The sequence below is a fragment of the Tursiops truncatus genome, chromosome 6 (genome assembly GCF_011762595.2).
Source record: "Tursiops truncatus isolate mTurTru1 chromosome 6, mTurTru1.mat.Y, whole genome shotgun sequence".
NCBI classification, from domain to species: domain Eukaryota; kingdom Metazoa; phylum Chordata; class Mammalia; order Artiodactyla; family Delphinidae; genus Tursiops; species Tursiops truncatus.
In genome coordinates this window covers 92,287,018-92,304,798 of record NC_047039.1, presented here as the reverse complement: position 1 = coordinate 92,304,798, position 17,781 = coordinate 92,287,018, and the positions used below count along the sequence as shown (strand labels likewise).

The window sequence follows — 17,781 nt, the reverse complement described above, 5'->3', positions numbered from 1 at the left end:
GACAAGAGAAGACCCATGGCTGTCAGCACAATACCAAGCCCCTTTTTTTCTGACAAGGGGGGAGAAACTAAAACATAACCCCGACTCCCCCCCCCTTTTTTTTTTTTTTTTTGGCGGTACGCGGCCCTCTCACTGTTGTGGCCTCTCCCGTTTCAGAGCACAGGCTCCGGACGCGCAGGCTGAGCGGCCATGGCTCACGGGCCCAACCGCTCCGCGGCATGTGGGATCTCCCCGGACCGGGGCACCAACCCGTGTCCCCCGCATCGGCAGGCGGACTCTCAACCACTGCGCCACCAGGGAAGCCCCTCCCACATTTTTTAAACAAGGACTCCTGCCCCATCCTTCCCACTGAGTCTCAGGAGCCAAGAGCTGGCATTAAATCTTGATTGTGTTTTCAACACATAGTCTGTAAGTCTGTGTCTCAGGATGAAATCAACGAATTGAGAGAGAAAAGATGCTGCTGCTGATCCATTTCTGGAACGAGAAAGTGGGTCTTTCGCTATATGAATGCAGAAGTCCCAAGTAAAGGCTCAGCCACACATAAGGACAGTAGGAGTTCAGAGGACAGAGGAAGGCTGATAACAATGGGTCAGAGGCAGGTGCAGGGGGCAGAGAGAGACAAAGGCACTCAGCTGGGCTGAGTTGATGACTAAGACGTGCCAAAATGTGGGGAGGAAAGGGCCTATGCTAGGTGTGTCCAAAACAGCATGAGTAAAGCTGGGTGAATGTGGCCAGGGGAGGGTGGGCGTGGGCTCCTTAATTAAAAATGCACATTTATGTCAGGAATCAGGGGGACCTGAAGTATGGTGAAGAAGGGAGATGGAGGAGGAGATGTTCCATTTTAGCAAACTTTGAATTTCAGAGAGAAGGGTTTGATCTTGATTCTGGAAGGAAAGAATACAAAAGCAATTCTCTGTTTTATTAAGTCGGGAGGGGGCTGGTCTTGGTGGTGATGAATGCTTCTACACTTGCAATGAAGGATTTCATCACCCAAGCCCTGGCTTCAGAAAATCATCTGAGAATTCTCACTTCTTCCAACGTTCAGAGAGAGGAATTTTCTCCTGAGACGTGAAAAGACCTGAAACCAAACTACCCTCAGTCAAGCCTCAGACAACTAACCCCATTCAGCTGGGACGTCCACGACTAGCTTTTTATGAACTGCTTCTGACGTTCTTTGCATCAATGTCAATACGCCCATGCTTAGTTAACTGTCCGTGGCATTCTGCAGAGCACAAACGCTAAGTGCCTGGCCCAAAGACACAGCGCTATCAAGGAGCAGAACTGGTTTATTGATTTCAAATCCTGTTACATTGGACACTCAGCTTTGGGGCAGAAGAGAAGGACTTAGGGAAGAGAAGCACCGTCTTTCTGTTGCTCCATTCCTCAAGGTTCCTTTGGACAAACCATCTAGAATAGATGGGCGGTGGTGTGTGTCTGCTACACTCACCTCCCAGGAGACTCTAGGTGCGTATTTACCAACCCTCCAGGATTCTCTGGGTCAGGAGAAAGTGGGGCACACAGATGTCAGGCATTAGCCCCTAATAAGGCCGGTCTGTTTATATTTTTTAAAGGGAATCCAAATTCTGATTTTTAAGTCTTGGTGAGTCACTTGTTCGCCCACTGAATATCATACACAGGAAGATGGCCACTGGTTTTCCATCGGGCTTGGAAAGACCCCAGAGCAAAGGCAGTGATGGGGGATTTGCCCAGGGACTCCTCAGGGCCAGGCCAGGGCCGCGGTGGATTGCTTATGTGTTGGCTTTTAAAGGCCAGGGATTTCAGGATCTTTTAGGAAAAACACTCCTCAGCTTGATGTATTTCTTTTCTTTTTTAACTATAGAGAAATACCTTTGATATTGACATCCATGTAGTATGTCGCTCAGAATCATCTTAATGGTCATCTAGTAAAATTACTCATTTTATAGATGAGAAAGTTGGGGCCAGAAGAGGAAAAAGGACTTCAAGTCACACATGAATGACATACCTGGGACAGAGCCCAGGCCTGGGTCCCCTCACACTCTGAACGCCAATTCTATCATCTCATGTTTTTGTTGTTTTCAAAACAGATCCAAGAACTTAGAATTCAGTGGTTTGGTTGATAATGTAGTATTGTGTTGTACATTTTACAACAAGCTGAATTGCTCAAACAAATGGGAGAAAGAGAAATAAACATTCAGAAATCTATGCTAGATGGAGTCCTCTAGTTTCATCTCATTTTTCTCTTGACTTACTTCTCTACTTCTTTTGGCTGCATTTTCTCCTACAAACGTCCTCAAATACTTTTCTTTTGTAACGGGAGAGAAAGGAGAAAGGAAAAGCAGAAAGAAAAGTCTTTAAAACATTCCTAATAGAAGCCCTACAAGGTAGGTATTATTCTCATTTTACAGAAGAGGAAACCGAGGCTTGTTGAATTGAAATAAGTTGCCAAAGATTACCAAGCTGACCAAGGACTTGGGACTAGACTTCGATTCGGACACCAAAGCCTACATTTTTTTCTTGGTTTGCAGAGTTGAGACAAGGATTCCGGCCTGGACCCCTCCTGCCTGCTCTGGGTCCTTCTGTGCTGTGGTTTCCAGCCCCAACTGCTCATGAGAATCACTGGGAGCCGTTTAATAACTGCTCCAGGCCTCACCCACACCAATCAGATCAGGATCCCTGGGGTGGAGCCCTAGGATAATTATATTTTTAAGAAGATGTTCCAGATTCTAATGTGCAGCAAGTAAGAAATGAGAACCAGAGAGCATGGTGCTTCCTGGGAGAATTAATGAACTTTTTGAGAAGATCAACGCATCCTACAGGTGGGAGTGCACCTTGTGTCCAAAACAGGCTCGTTCAGTAAAGAAGAGAAAAGAGAAGAAAGAAGGGAAAAGGGAAGGGAAGGGTAGGGAAGGGATGGGAAAGGAAGGGAAAAGAAAAGTTAAGATTCCCTGAGTGGTTCTTTTTCCATTAAGTTCTGCTTATTCTCTAGTGCTGAGCCAGTTTTACAGCCTGCATTGACTAAATCCCCGACTCTACAAGAGCTAACCAAGAGCTCTGCTGAGCAGGGGTCAGCTTACTGGAGCTCAGAGGAGGTGCTGAAGCTGAGGGCTGGAGTGCCTTACAGTAGGGGCAGCCATTGGGCCCCTGTGCTTGTCTACTGCGTCACTTGTCTACTGCGTCACTTGTCTACTGCGTCACTTTCCCGCTCTATTTGGAAACTCACATCTGATTGTATAACTTTGCTCAAGTAGAGCAGACGGAGCCCAGTTAGATCTGATCCCCATCAGTGAAAAACTGCTTATGCCAAAGACAGCTCTAGCGGGAACAGATGTTACTTTTGTTTGCTTAAATGATGGAGATCTTTACTGGAGAGTTCTAAGTTTGCTGCTGATGTATTCAATTCATTCCTTATAAAAGGAATGGCTTGTTGGGTACCTTGTATAACAGAAGAAATCTGAAGTCACCCTGACCTGGGTTTGAATCCTAGCACTGTGTTTCTGCTCTTACTTCCTGTTGCTTTGAGCAACTTTGCATTTCTCATCCTAACTTCAAAATGAGGAGCTGGGATTTGTTAAGGGAATGCAATGAAGTAAGGCAGTGCTTCCAAAATTTTTGGGGTAGATGAACATGGCATTAAATAACACAGAACCACACAGTCAGAAAATTATTACTGTTTTGATTTTCTTTCATGCCATCTGATTATATCAAAGAGATGGGGGTAAATTTTTGATATGTCTCTAACCTGGCTATTCCTACCTTTAACAATGAAAGAGTTGGTCTCAGGTAACTGTATGTATTACTAGGCAACTGTATGCAGTTGAAAATTAATAATGCTGATTTACATTTATTTCAACAGTTACTTCTATGGCATGTGCTGCCTGTTTAAGGTAGGGCAGTAAAGTTACCTTTTAGGTCAAAGAAGTGGTTAAAAGAGTAAATGAGGGTCCACAGGTGGTACACACACAGGACAAAAATAATTAAGGTGATACCAAAAGTCTAAGTTTATGTAAAACTGAGTTAAAGTATGAGACAGAATCTCACATCAAGCCTCTGAGTAGAGTGAGGATTTAGTCAGTCTCCCGGAGAAAAAAGAAATGAGTGAATCGGTCCTTGCACTCTGATTTGAAATAAGTTCTTTAAGAGACAGAATATGTAGACTCAGATGAGGCTACAGATTCTGATGGACGATTCACACTGACTGTAGGATTTACGTCACCTCCAGGTTGTCCTCAGGTTGACCTAAGAACCCTGGCCTTAAAAGGGTAGGTCTGCTGCTCGTATTTTCTATACTCAGTGACTTGGAAATAGAAAAAAAGAAAGTTGGGAAATATAATTATCATCTTAAATTTTTTTAGCCTTTAGTTAAAATTTTTTAAAAAGGAAAGAAAATACTAGATCACAGTGATTTTTGATGACAAGCCATAGGAGGAAAGATCCCTATTTCATCGGTTCTTTGAAATGTCAAACTTCCTGCTGATTATTGTTCTTAGCAAGATAAGGAAGCGAACGTTAGAGAATATTACTATTCTGTGACCACATGACCTCAGGAGCACGATAAGAGACTAAGGATTAGGAGGGAAAAGAAAATCACATTTAAATACATACGGCCTTTGCCTCTTGTTATTTTTCCTAAGAAGGGATATGAAGCACCAGAACTAGTCAACAGTTGACTACAAAAGTTTTTGTTTATTTTTCCAGGAATGCAACTTTCAACCATGAAACATGATGCCACAAAGTTCTTAAAACATGACATGGTTCATTTAACCTAAGAAATAGAGAGTAGCTGAATCTAAATACTCTAAGTTGTTGTAGGAAATGAATTTATTTCTCTTGAGCTGTAAATGAGCTCACCAGCCTTAGGATAATCTATCATTATAAAGTCATGTGAGTCTTTCTGCTAAAAAGCTCAAGTATCAAATTCTGATATTGGCTTTCTGCTTATGGGCTGTTCAGAATTTTTAAATGCTTCCATCAGATTTAAGTCCAAACCCAGTGCAAAGCCTTATTATTCCAAAGGAGTTCAGGAGACTTCATTTCTGGTTCCGGCTCTGCCACTATCTCGCTATGGGTAAGTCTCATCTTGGACCCAGCCATATAATGAGTAGATTATGGTAGATTAGGGGTAACCCACAAATGCCAACAGGTGCGAGGCAGGTAATATAAACAAAGGGAGCTGGCCAAGAGTAAGGTAATAGGAAGTGGGGGTGAAGGCAGTGAGTAAGAGAGTATGATTCCCCCAAAGGGGGGCAGCCACCATCAGCTCTAGGCACCTGTCAGCCAGGAAAACAGGCCCATTGTTGACAAAGCCTCTGAAATGTCAAGAGAAGCTGGAAATCCGTCTTTTAAATGGCAGTGAATTAAAAATGATTTTAAAACATGATGCAGGCAAAACCAACATAACCACAGGCCAGATGCAGCCGGTGGATAACCATTTTGTGACTTCCGCATTAGATGATCTCTTTGAGTTCCTATAGCCCTAACTTCTAAATGGCAAATTTTGGCTTTTGTGTGATGCCCATATAGTGGAGGATTTGACACTGTTTGAGAAAAGCAGGAGAGGAGCTGGGTTGTTGGAGACACAGTGTGTTCTACTGGTGGTTGCAGAAGGGTGACAGAGCCTAGATCAAGAGGCACTGGCACAGTGCCATAGAACACTGTTCCTCTTAGCTCTTATGATGGGGCAAAATAATAACGATAACAATAGTAACAACAACAACAAAACCTCCTGTGCTTATTCCGGGATGGACACGCCACTCCTATACGAATGGGGAAGGAAAACCTGTCAGGCAGAACAACAGGACTCCAACGAACAGATAAGAGAACAGATGTGGGTGATTAGCCCGCTGCTTCCCCTTTGGGAAGGAAGTGCTGCAGAGACACCTCCCATCCTCCAGAGGGCAGTGTTATTACAGAGCGGTTGCTTGGGTAGATAAAGGTACAAGATAAGAACTGGTACCATTTTGTCTTTTTTGGGCACAGATGGCTCTGTTATCCAAATCTTTCTGTATCCAGTCTCAGCTGCATCCCCATACCACTTTCATAACAAGAGCTTCGGTGTGGAAGAAAGTAAAGAGAGCTGAGCTTGAAACTTGTTCCCCAAGCCCCATCCCAATTTTTAGCTCTGCTATATTGAGCAAGGTACTTACTGTCTCCCTAACTCAGTTTCTTCATGTATGAAGGAGAATATTAGCAATGTCTACCTCATAGGGTTGATGTAATATGAAAGGAAATCCTACCTATCCAGGGGAAGTGCCTAGTTTTAAGTATGGAACTATGTTCCCTTCCAAAGTTACTTTCTCATCTAAATTCCTCTTGTTATAATTAGGGTTTATCTGCTAATCTTTTGCCCTCCATGATGGGAAATTACCCCTGGAATAGAATCATTAGATTGAACTACAGGGAACTGTCAATATTTAACATTACTGATTTACTAAATGGCGATTTCATATGGTTCAACATAATACAAAAGCAGTCACAAACCCAATGCAGGAGAAAGCAGCTTCCCTTTGACACTGGTTCTGAAACACATCTGAACAGCTTATTATGATTACATTTGGGAAAGGTAAGACCTTTAGTAGAGGAACAAACACTTTTTCATCACAAGTAAACTAACATTTGTTATCTACTTCCAGCTTACAGAGTGCTTTGTGTAAATATAATTTCCCTTAACTCACAACAACACTGGGGATGGATGTCAGCACACAGCTTTTCACACACTATTCGGAGTGTCACTGCGGGTATGCCCTAGAGTTGTGGGGTGTATAATGGTCTACCATGGTTCCAGTCTGCATGTCCACACACTAAAGAGTATTTCAATTAACAAAAAGAATAATGTCAAGAAAGCCCTGCCACTCACTGTGTAGGATGGATCAGATAAGACGTAGTTCCACAAACACTAGGATGAAGTGTATAGATGCCCAGGGACAACCCAGCTTTCAAGTGTCCAGCACTTTTGACAAGGACAAGAGGTCCTTGCACTCCCACAGCTTTCTATTGGTTGAAACTATTGTTAATTTCAGCGTGGCAGTCTGAGGCACCATTCAAGTTTCAGTCTTGAGTTATCTTCCATGCATAAAGACACCAGAAAAAAAAAAAAATCTACTACAGAACCCAAACAGATGAGAACTCCCCAACTGATTTATTTCATGTCCTCAAAGAAAACAACTGTGACAGTTCTGCAGGTGTCATCATACCTGCCCTTTGTTCATTCTCTCTTGCAATAACTTTTTTTTTTTTTTTTTTTTGCGGTACGCGGGCCTCTCACTGTTGTGGCCTCTCCCGTTGCGGAGCACAGGCTCAGCGGCCATGGCTCACGGGCCCAGCCGCTCCGCAGCCTGTGGGATCTTCCCGGACCGGGGCACGAACCCGTGTCCCCTGCATCGGCAGGTGGACTCTCAACCACTGTGCCACCTGGGAAGCCTCGCAATAACTTTTTTACGTTTCATTGAGTACCTACTATGTGCCAGGCTCTGTTTGAGGACAAGGGTCAGCAAACGACAAGCCCGAGGGCCAACTCTGGCCCCCACTCTGTTTCAGTAACTAAAGTTTATGGAACCCAGCCGCACTCATGCATTTACATGTTGTGTATGGCTGCTTTCTGGCAGAACTGAGTAGCTGTGACAGAAATCATGTGACCCACAAAGCCAAAAATATTTACTCTCCGGCCATTGAGAGGAAAAGTTTGCTGACTCTATTTTAGAGAAAGAGGATACAGCATTAGAAAAGAGAAACAAGGTCCCCATGTGTCTTGAGAGGCTCCTGTTTAGAAGATCGCACTGGACGCACTCTTATTACTTAAACTAAGGGGCAGACCAAGTTTGACCCGTGGGATCAAAGTCAATGCCACTGCTGAGGGCTTATAAGGAACAAGAAAAGGGATGACAGGTGTGGAGACAGATGTGCAAGAGGGGGTTAGAGAAAGGATTAGTTAATGTGGAAACCAGCTGGAACAGGCAGGCCACAGGGATTCCCACCGAGGGGCACCCAAACCTTTGGCTGGGTTAGGTGGCATTCGTATCAGAATCACCTGGAGATATCAGTAAACGTGCAGGCTACTGGGCCCCACTCAGGAATCTGAATTTGAGTTCCAGAGGTGTGGTCGAGCTTCCACATTCTTAGCGGGTGCCCCCAGGTGATGCTGAAGCAGGCTCAGGTTTGAAAAGCGCTGGATTAGCGTTGAGTTTTAGTGAGCAGTCGGAGGTGCTCCCCACGAGGTCTGGCCTGAAGTCCACTCATGGCAGGTGAGAAGGGGAAAGAACCGGGGCACAGACACACAGAGGTAGATGCAGTGAAAAGGCAGTTTATTGTCTATTAATACTGTACAGAGGAACAGAGAGAAGCCACAAGTACAGCATCGGCTGTCGCTGGCAGTGTTATTTCTGAAGTCGGTTTTTGTTTTGTTTTTCATCTGAAGGAGACAGAACAGTCAAAGTACACTTCAGGTTACAAAGTACAGCAGCTATAGCCCAGCAAGTCTAATTCAGAGTAAGCACAACAGGCTCCCAACCCACCCGCAATCAACCACCAAATGGATATATTTACAGTGATGTCACTCACCCCGAGTGAGCTGCTAAAGCCAAACATTCCAATCAACAACCTACATTCACTGAAAGCTGCATCAGACACAACATTTTCTGGAACCCCTGTATGATGTTGACTCTTTGAAGTCAGGAGTTTGAGAGGAGGAAAGAATGTTCCAGAACCCCACAAAGGACAGGACTCTTTTCACTTGCCAGAATGGGATTTGACAGAATTGGAGTTGGAGCCACACACAGACCAGTTGAGATCAGGCATTGCCCGGTGGTCTCTTTGTACATAAAGACTTGTTGCAAAACCAAGTGACTGGATGTCTGCCTGACCACCTCATCTTGAAACGAGAGGTTCCCGTAGTAACAAGGGGCTAGGGCACACGGCCTCTCCCTACCACCCTCAGGCAATTGCATAGTTCTTTCATTTCTGGAGCTGTTGCCATGACACTACGGTTGACAGTTGGGCCTGAATTGGGCCTGTTGGAGGGATTCTGATGATGAAAAAACTAAAATGATCGGCCTGGGAACCAGAGAGGTTATTTTTCTTGAAATGGAGAGTGTGTTTAAGACCTTGCCTTGTTGGAAAAAGGCTCTTGGTCTTTTAGGGTAGTAGAAAAAGATCCCATCCTAGGAAAAGATGCTGCTTGGAAGGAGAGTCTAACAGGAAGAGGGAGCAGATTCTTAGGCTTGACCTCTGACCTCTGGTGTCAGCCAGACAGATGAACAGGTGTGGGTGAAGATCTTCACGAACCTGAGTGTGACTGTGATGGGAACTCGAGGATTTGGCAGAAAATTGAGGAAAAAAATCCAAGAACTCTTAAAAATTCAGTATCTCCTTTATGGATGGATAAGGATAATTCTTTCCAGTCTCTACTTAACTCTGAAAATAGGATGCAGCCTCACTGATATTTACAAGGTCAAGAACTCCTGGTAGCTTTTATATTGTTTATGCATATCGTGTACATTATGTAGATGGTCAGATGCTTCTGACTCACCATTTTGCATGTGTTACTCAAATGTACCATAGTGAGTGGTCCCTTAACTTCAAATGTAGCAATTACTCCTTGAATATGTGAAAGAGTTGAACTTAGATAACTGCTGGGCTTAGCTTTCATTTAAAACAGCTCCTTTAAAACAGCTATCTCCTTCCAAAAGATCGTTCTGTATTATTAAAGGTGTGGCTCAGAGAGCTATCAAGCCATATAACAGGTTGTCTAATGACAGGTATAGAAAGCTGGATCGTACAACCTAGGACTATTGGGAAACACTGGATTTCATGCAGTGCTGGTGCCAGGGCAGGTCATGGGACCTTTGTTCATGCCCCCCCAAGGTCTGGGCTAGTGCTATAGAACTCGCCAGAAAGTTACCTTAATGGAATGGAGAAATAATCAATCAAGGGTGCTCTCAAACTCAAGCTTCATAATGCATCTAAATTTCATTACAAAAATATTTTTCCTTAAAAAAATACATAAATGTAAACTATTCCATTTCTATAATCACTCCCTACTCCCATGTATATCATGCCACTCGTCTTACACTAGAATGAATGGGCACACCCCTCAGGTAAGGCTCCATCACACCATTTGAGTCCATCTCTCTCGCTTTTTCAAGCTATGCCAATTGTGCTTAAAAATATGCTCCCAGACCCAGGTAGGGGGGTCCACAAGTTCACCTCCCTTACAGTGGGAAGGACTGCAGGAGGTCACACATTGCATGAAGCCCACCCCAGGAATGTCAGAGTGGGACAGTGCAGGCTCAGAAGGGAATACAAGGAAGTATTTGGTTGGTAAACATGCAGAGGCAATGCCCAAGCTCTGCCTACTTTATTCCACCTGGGCCAGACCTGCAAGGTTCTGCCTCAGGCTCCTGGGATGAAATTCACAGCTCTGAAGAGGGCTGGGTAGGGGTGGGGAAGAGAATGTTGTGTTCATACAGCTTTGGAATACAAACTGTGATTCTGAAAGGATAGAAAAGAACATAAACAGCGATGCTAAGGCAAACTTTCAAATGGCACATCAGAACTCTTTCTTTTTTTTTTTGTCATTCGTTTTGTTAACATCACAAGGCAGATACATTCTGTAAACATATATACCATACAGTACGTTAACCATAGGGGGGGAAAGAAAAAGCCACCCTGTCATTCTTTTCTGTCTGTATTTTCTGTTATTTTACTCCAGAAGGACTGCCTGAAGTCTAGAGGGAATTTTGTGGTTCATAAGATGTACTTTTCTTTTAATAAAAATGCAATGACTTGCAAAAAAATAGCCCCAGGTGACTAGTAAGAGGCAATATGGGGAGAAGGTGAACCTGTAGAAACTTAGAAAATAGTCACAAAATATTAAAAAGTCATTAATTTCAGGAAACATTTTGTTTCCCTGCTTAGTAAAAGAGAGCACTGAAAAATTTTTACAAAAGTTAAGGCTGTCCAGATCTTTGATGCAGAAAGTTTGTGGTTCCCCAAAGATATATATTTTCACATTGAAAGCAAGTTTTTCTGTGCTACAGTTCCGACCTTTTTATTTTAGACTGGAGAGGAGAGGGGACACAGAGGCCTATTTAAGTCATATAAAAATTAAGGGGTAGGGGATGAGGTTGGTCTAAGGATCCCCAGGGAGACTGCTCTTTGAAACGTTCAGGATGTAATCTTTATTCTAGCCTTTTCTACATTCAAATAGTAAGTATTTTGGTTTTAAAATGGAGATTTTTATCATGTGGTTTGCTGAAGCTATGAAAATAGAGACACATAACAGCATCGTGCTCCTCATACGAGATGGATTTTTCTTTTTCCCTAGAAAATGCGGGGTAGTTTTCCTGATTAGACCAGAAGAGGTCTACACAATGAAGGCGAACTGGCAGCAGGAATCCCAGATGCCATCTTGTGCATTACTTGGAGATGTTTTGCGATATATACCATCACTCCGTGTACCTGCTGGGTTGTACTATCCAATAGGACAAAAGATACCTTCTGGCTCTATCCTAATCGGTGGAGCGACATATACCTTGATTATCAACTGAGGAGCTTCTAAAAGACTGCATATTTACACAGTTTCTGAAACTTTTAACTATGCTGAGAACTCATGGTTTCAATAATGAAGGTACATGTCGCGAAAGTACAACATAAAACTGCTCTCGCCTTGGAATGGTTTTTGTTGTAAACAAAATAACATTGCAGGAGATGAGAATATTCCCACAAGGAATGGGCCCTTTGGTGGGTTAAACTCCACAAGTGGCTCTGGTGACAAACAGAGATGGCTGAGCTTCTAGATTTTAAGTAAGAACAAAAGAAATCCTCCGTGCATATTCTGTCTATGTTCATCTGTGTTTTACATTGACAGGGTTAGTTTCTTAAAAAGGAAGAACTTGTTTAGTGGTTCAGTTTTTGCCTCTATCGCCATATTCCCGCCACCTCTTTTGCTACCCACTGGTTCACTGGCATTAAATAAATGGTGTTTGTCAAGGACGTTCTGTGGTCCCTTGAAATGATATTCTGCAGGAAGTGAAAAGAAATAAGCTGTTTTCAGACTTGGCCTCAACATTTTGCTCCAGAGACGATATCGTAACTCTAGGAAATTATATAGAGATGGTTTCCCCCTTTTATAAAAACTTGCCCCTAACCAAAATAAAAAGCCTCCTTGCATGTAGGAAAAACATTTATCACCAGAAAGTAAAATGGACTAGGTGGGAACCTGAAGCAGATAACGCGTCATTAACATTTCAGAAAGAGTCAAAGCAAATGAACTCTAGCATTTGAGTTTTCTGAAAGCCTTTGAATAATTTTAGGAAACCATGTTTGGGGTTTACCCAGAAAAGAATTCCCTAGCCCCTCGTCCTCTCTACTGCCAATATTGAGTGATGTCGCTGGACACTGTCAAATCACTTTTAGAGGCAAATGATTTTGCTTATATAAGGAACATAATATAATTGTGGGTAAATGAGGCACAAGGTAAAAAAAGAACACCCCTTAATTTTGTCCTACTGCACATTGAAGAGAAAAAAAAAAGTCAAGGGTATACAAGTCATCAAGATTTTTCAGGATATCTAAGGTTTATCATTTTAACTCTTAAAGGATCTTTAACTCCATGCCATTGAGAACCTGTTTTAAGCAAATGCAGTGACCCTCTTTTCCCTCTTTCTCCTCTTTCCGTTTAAAGGGTTCTGAGTATGTGATTTGAAAAGAAAGTCCAAATAACCATGAGCTCAAAAATGATCATGGTTTTGCAGCTTTATTACTGATTCTCTAATTAGTCTGGTGACGTAAGTCAATACCCTGTATTTCTGAAGGGCGTGATACCATACATAATAAAGTGTTTACAGAGACAATGCCAGTACCAGCAGGGAAGGCAGAATCTTCACAATCACAACTCTGTTTATATTTTCACTATGAAGGGTAGTTCCTTTTCTCTGCAGATGGGATTATAGGTCTCATCCCATAAAAGCACTGGCTGAAGCTGAACCTCCCACTGCAATAGGAAAATGAGGCAAGCTATACAAACACATACGCCATATTCAAACACACCTTCGTTTACTGTGGCCACACATCATTTTAATAAACGTAACACATCTTACTTGAAAAACCATTTAAATGATAAGCTTTACCAGTAAAAGTAGAGAGAGAACTCTCACAAAATTTGCTAATCCCTATACTAATTATTGATAAATGAGAGCGCATATTATCATTGGTCTTTTAAATCTCACGTGTGGTTTTGTAGTGAGAGGTAAAGACCATTTTATTCATGAGAAACTAACTCACTGATGGAAGTGTAAGTCAGGGAATGATCTGTCCTGAAAGACTTTGCTTCTGTTTATCAAAAGTACGCCCAAGGCTAAATTCTATCATTCCACTCACTAACTGTGCTTTTAAAAACAAACTGAATAGTCTTTTCATCCCCAAATGAGTAAAAATAGGATAAGCTATGGGAAACTTTTAGATTGTTTCTTTCTAAATAAATTATTAAAATCAGAGATTGTCCAAAACATTGAAGCTGCTTTCTTTTTCGCTGTAAATAGGTTTCTCTGGAATGTCTTCTTCTTCTTCTTTTTTTAACCTTTAAATGATGCTAAAATGACCATTTGCTGAGGAGCATGAAGCTGAAAGTTTATAGGCAGCAAAACCAGATATTATTTCTAGATAATAGAACAGTTTTATTCAAAAAAAGCTTCTTTGCTGAACCTGAGATTTAGAGATAATTCCCTCAGCTGTTCAAAACCAAGCCATGGATGGAATCATCTTAGAAAGTAGAACTTAGCTTGTTATTTTTTTCCTTCTTTAACTTTTTTTGGTTTATATATTGGTGATAAAACGACTTACTTTGTGCTCGTTAAAAATGTAATTATTTGGGAAAGATTAACTTTGAAAATTAAAAAATATTGTTTTTCCCCCTTTTAATTGGAATAAATATAAGTTCAAGCTAAAAAATTAAAAATAATAATAGATTTAGCACTAAGACAGCTATTTAGGACAAATTGAGTTGGTTCTGTAATAAAATTCTCTTAAAGGTTGCCTTACTTTTCCCTCATCTACTTTCCACAGAAGTTAAACTTGATGTAGTACATCTTACCATATGTTTTTTGAAACTAGGTTCTATGGAACGTAGATAATTTTGTGAATTATCTGCAATAATGCTATGAACATTTGGGCAAAAAACTTAAAAGATATCTCTGTTTTAAAATCAATTCAGGGCTTCCCTGGTGGCACAGTGGTTGAGAGTCCGCCTGCTGATGTAACAGACACGGGTTCGTGCCCCCGTAGGGAAGATCCCACATGCCGCGGAGCGGCTGGGCCCGTGAGCCATGGCCGCTGAGCCTGTGCGTCCGGAGCCTGTGCTCCGCAACGGGAGAGGCCACAACAGTGAGAGGCCCGTGTACCGCAAAAAATAAAAAAAATCAATTCAAATGTTACAGCTTTATTTCATTACTCTATTATTATTTTACTATATTGCTTCCCTTTGGTTTTATTATACCTGTGGCTCTTTGCTTTGGGGCAATGCTAAGAATTGTTCATTGTGTTCTAGATAAAAACCATCCTTTGATGTTCTGGAATCTTCAGAAGTTGAAGAAACAATGCTTGAAGAAGCTCAGCTATGTGCCACTCACTTAATCAGTACTTGTGGAACGAATTAAAATACTTAAGGTGAGAAGATAGGTCTTTCTTCATCTTTTAAACATTTTTTACATTTTAAAGTTTAATTCTGTGGGGTGGGTAAACCTACATGGTGATGATACGCGAAATATTCTCTTTCTCATGGGGACACAAAGAAAAGAGTCCAGATGGAAGGCTCTGGAATCAATGGGGCAGGTGAGATGAAGAGTTAATTCAGGAACAGCACCGTCCACAATGGAGCGGAAGCATCACAGCAACCACTGTAGGTCAGAAGGACTGTTTTAGAAATATGGTCACTATAGAGAAACTCCTCAAAATGACCCCTTCGTTGAAAACAGATGAACATGATCAGAAAAATCCGTGAAAAAGAAAACAATATAAAAATTTACACTCTTTTTTTTTTTTAGAGAATAGAAGCAAGGCTCATGGGTTCGCCTAACTTTGGAGATCACAGCTGATGCTCAAAACAATGCTTGTTTCATGTCCTTAGAAAGTTAAAAATGGTGCTTCTTATATAAAGGGTCCATCAGTTAAGTCATAGAAAGAGAGACAGCTGCTGATGGGCAGGTTATGGAATCAGTCCCTACAATTCAGTTATGACAAGCACTGGGTTCTTTTCTTTTACATCAGTTTCATTTGTTTTAACAGAAAGCCAGAGATGCACAATACTGTAACCTGGAAGCTTATATAAGGCAGCAGAAAGCATCACCCTAGACTGGACAGACTAAGTAAGGTCTACTTTTGGCTACACTAGCAACTGGCTAGAGCCCATAGCATTTTGCCACATGAGATATAAAAGCAAGGATCCACAGCGAGGGAGGCAAGTGAGAAATCAGTGACGTGGTGATGTGTGACTACATGATAGGAACACACGACAAAATGAAACCCCCGATGCCCATGGATTCAATTCCAGTCAAGTGAATTAAGGCTACTAGATCACTGGCTGCTAGGAAGAGTCCATTCCAATCGAGCAGTAAGGAACTGATTCCCTCTTGAAGACACAAGGAAAGGTTTAGAGGAAAAGCAAGTTCTTGGAAAGAGTGAAGCACACACATGCACGTTGTCTCTGAGCTGAGGACACTGGAGAAAAAAAAACGAAAGGGAAAAAAATAAGAGGGATCAAAGCAATCCAACTGCAAGGCAAGGCAGGTGTTTGCTTCCAGTTCACAGTATCGCAGTTAGTGGTACAGGGAGGTCTACGTAAGTGGTGGAGAGCACAAAGGCTGCCCAGAAGAAAAGGGAAGAAAGAAGTGGTCACATGACAACACAGCATTGACAGCGCTTTTTCTTTTGGGTACCTGGGGCTGGCTCCGTGGCCAGGCTTTCTTCCTTCCCTTCGGGGGATGAGGGCTCTGTGGTGTCTGAGACGGGTCTCCCGGACACCAGCTCAGCTGCGTTCCCATCAATAGTGGACACATCTGTCACCGTCTTCTCCCTCAATGACTTCTCATCGTCTTCATCAATGAGGACCAACTCAGCCTTGATGGTTTCATCATAGCCTAGCACCTTCTTCGTCTCTTCTTCATCCTCGATATTTTGGTAGCCCATGAAAATCATGGTGACGGGCTGATCCAAGTTTGCCTCCGGCCCTTCAGTGCTGGGGGCTGGAGCCTGCTGCCCTGGGTTCCCAGAAGTATGATCTTTCCTAGACTTATGGACCATTTCTAACTTGGCTTCTTTGCAGAGCATATGTTCCTTAGGGTGGCTGAGGCTCCCATCTGCAACCACAGTCCTTTCTGACACGTACCCTCCTCTTAAGCTTGATTGTCCAGCCTTCTGAATAAGCTCTTCTACATCCTTTGAGCTTAATTTGTGCACTCCGTTTTCTACTATGGTGCCTCCTGAGTGCACCTCATACACTACTTTGGTACCATCATCAAAGACTTTGACTCCTCTCTGATGGACCCCCTCTGGGCCAATGGTGGATGTAGAGAGAATCTTGGTCTCTCCTGTTTGTTTGTCTTTCTCCACATTAATTTCCATGGCGTACACAGCTTGAATGAAAACAAGAGAAAGGAAGTGCATGTTACAACAAAAAAAGCCAGTGAATGGTTAATTGCCAAACAGACAAAAAAAAAGGTGCTGTGCCCTTTCTAGTCTAACTGCCAAGCATCTTGAGTGTTAGAGTGAGTGCACTGTGGACAGAGGTGGTTATATATGTGTTTTAACACAGCAGCTAAATGCACTGGGAAGACACATGTACAGAGTTACCATATCTCAATGGCACTCCCACTTCCCAGGAAGATGAGCTAAAATAAGGCCACGAGCGACTGCTGAGATCCAGTGCGACACATTACAGGGAGGCTGTAACATGCAAGTTTACCTTGATCGTGAGCATACCTTAGGCTTACAGACAATTTTAAAGCCCTTGGTTAAGATGTAACCTAGTTCCAAAATCTTAAATCTCTTTTAAAAATTCTTTTACAGAGTGTTCTACTGCTCTTTAGACACTTCCCTTTTCTGTAATGAAGATTACACAAAGGGTTTTGCAGGTGGTACACGGCCATCCTCTACTGTACTCTAAAAGGGGATATTTATAAAAATTGAAAGCTATGAAAGGAGTCAGATTATAGGCTCTGTAAGCTTCAGTCACTTTGTTAGGTTTCTAAGATAAGAACTAGAAAAAGAACAGACTAGAGGTGGCGTCAACCCACGACACTGCAATTTGAGGACTATACTCACAGAAAGCCTCTTTCTTCCCCCATGCACGCACTGCCAAGTCCTCGAGATTCTGCCCCATACCTCCTTCCCACCTGCCGCCTTCTTTCTGTTCTACTGCCACCACTCAATCTGAGACACTACTTCCTCTTCCCTAGATATCACGAGAGCTTCCTACATGGAAGCTTCCTACATCGGACCTTCCCAGGTCCAATCTTGGCCTCTCCAACTCATCTCAAATCCTGCTGCTGGTCTGAGCTTCCTAAGAACCAGCTCTTTCCTGTCCTGTAGACTTACATGACACTCCATAATTTCAAATCTATTACCTCAGAGACTCCCTGTGAGGCACATGGCCTGGATGGGAGGGAACTGGGCCTCAGACCCACTGAGCCGACTGTCCCCAGACACCCTTTCCCTGAATGACCCACAGATACATCAAACTCTGCAGCTGCAAAACTGAATCCATCTTCTCTCAAAACTCCCCCGTAGTCTTGGTATGAAGTAACACCAGCTCCA

The 17,781-nt window shown here is 42.6% G+C and overlaps 1 protein-coding gene across 18 annotated transcripts in view; it reads right to left on the bottom strand.

The window, feature by feature from the left end:
* Positions 1 to 17,781, bottom strand: part of PALM2AKAP2 (PALM2 and AKAP2 fusion) — a 627,479-nt gene that overhangs the window by 196,187 nt on the left and 413,511 nt on the right. For 16 of the 18 annotated variants that reach the window (XM_019946401.3, XM_073806364.1, XM_073806363.1 and 13 more), the window contains one exon: positions 15,906 to 16,601. The exons of the other annotated variants lie outside the window; for them this stretch is intronic. In XM_019946401.3, the coding sequence (XP_019801960.1) occupies positions 15,906 to 16,601 (696 nt within the window). The remainder of the gene's footprint in view (positions 1 to 15,905; positions 16,602 to 17,781) is intronic. 18 annotated transcript variants of the gene reach the window in all.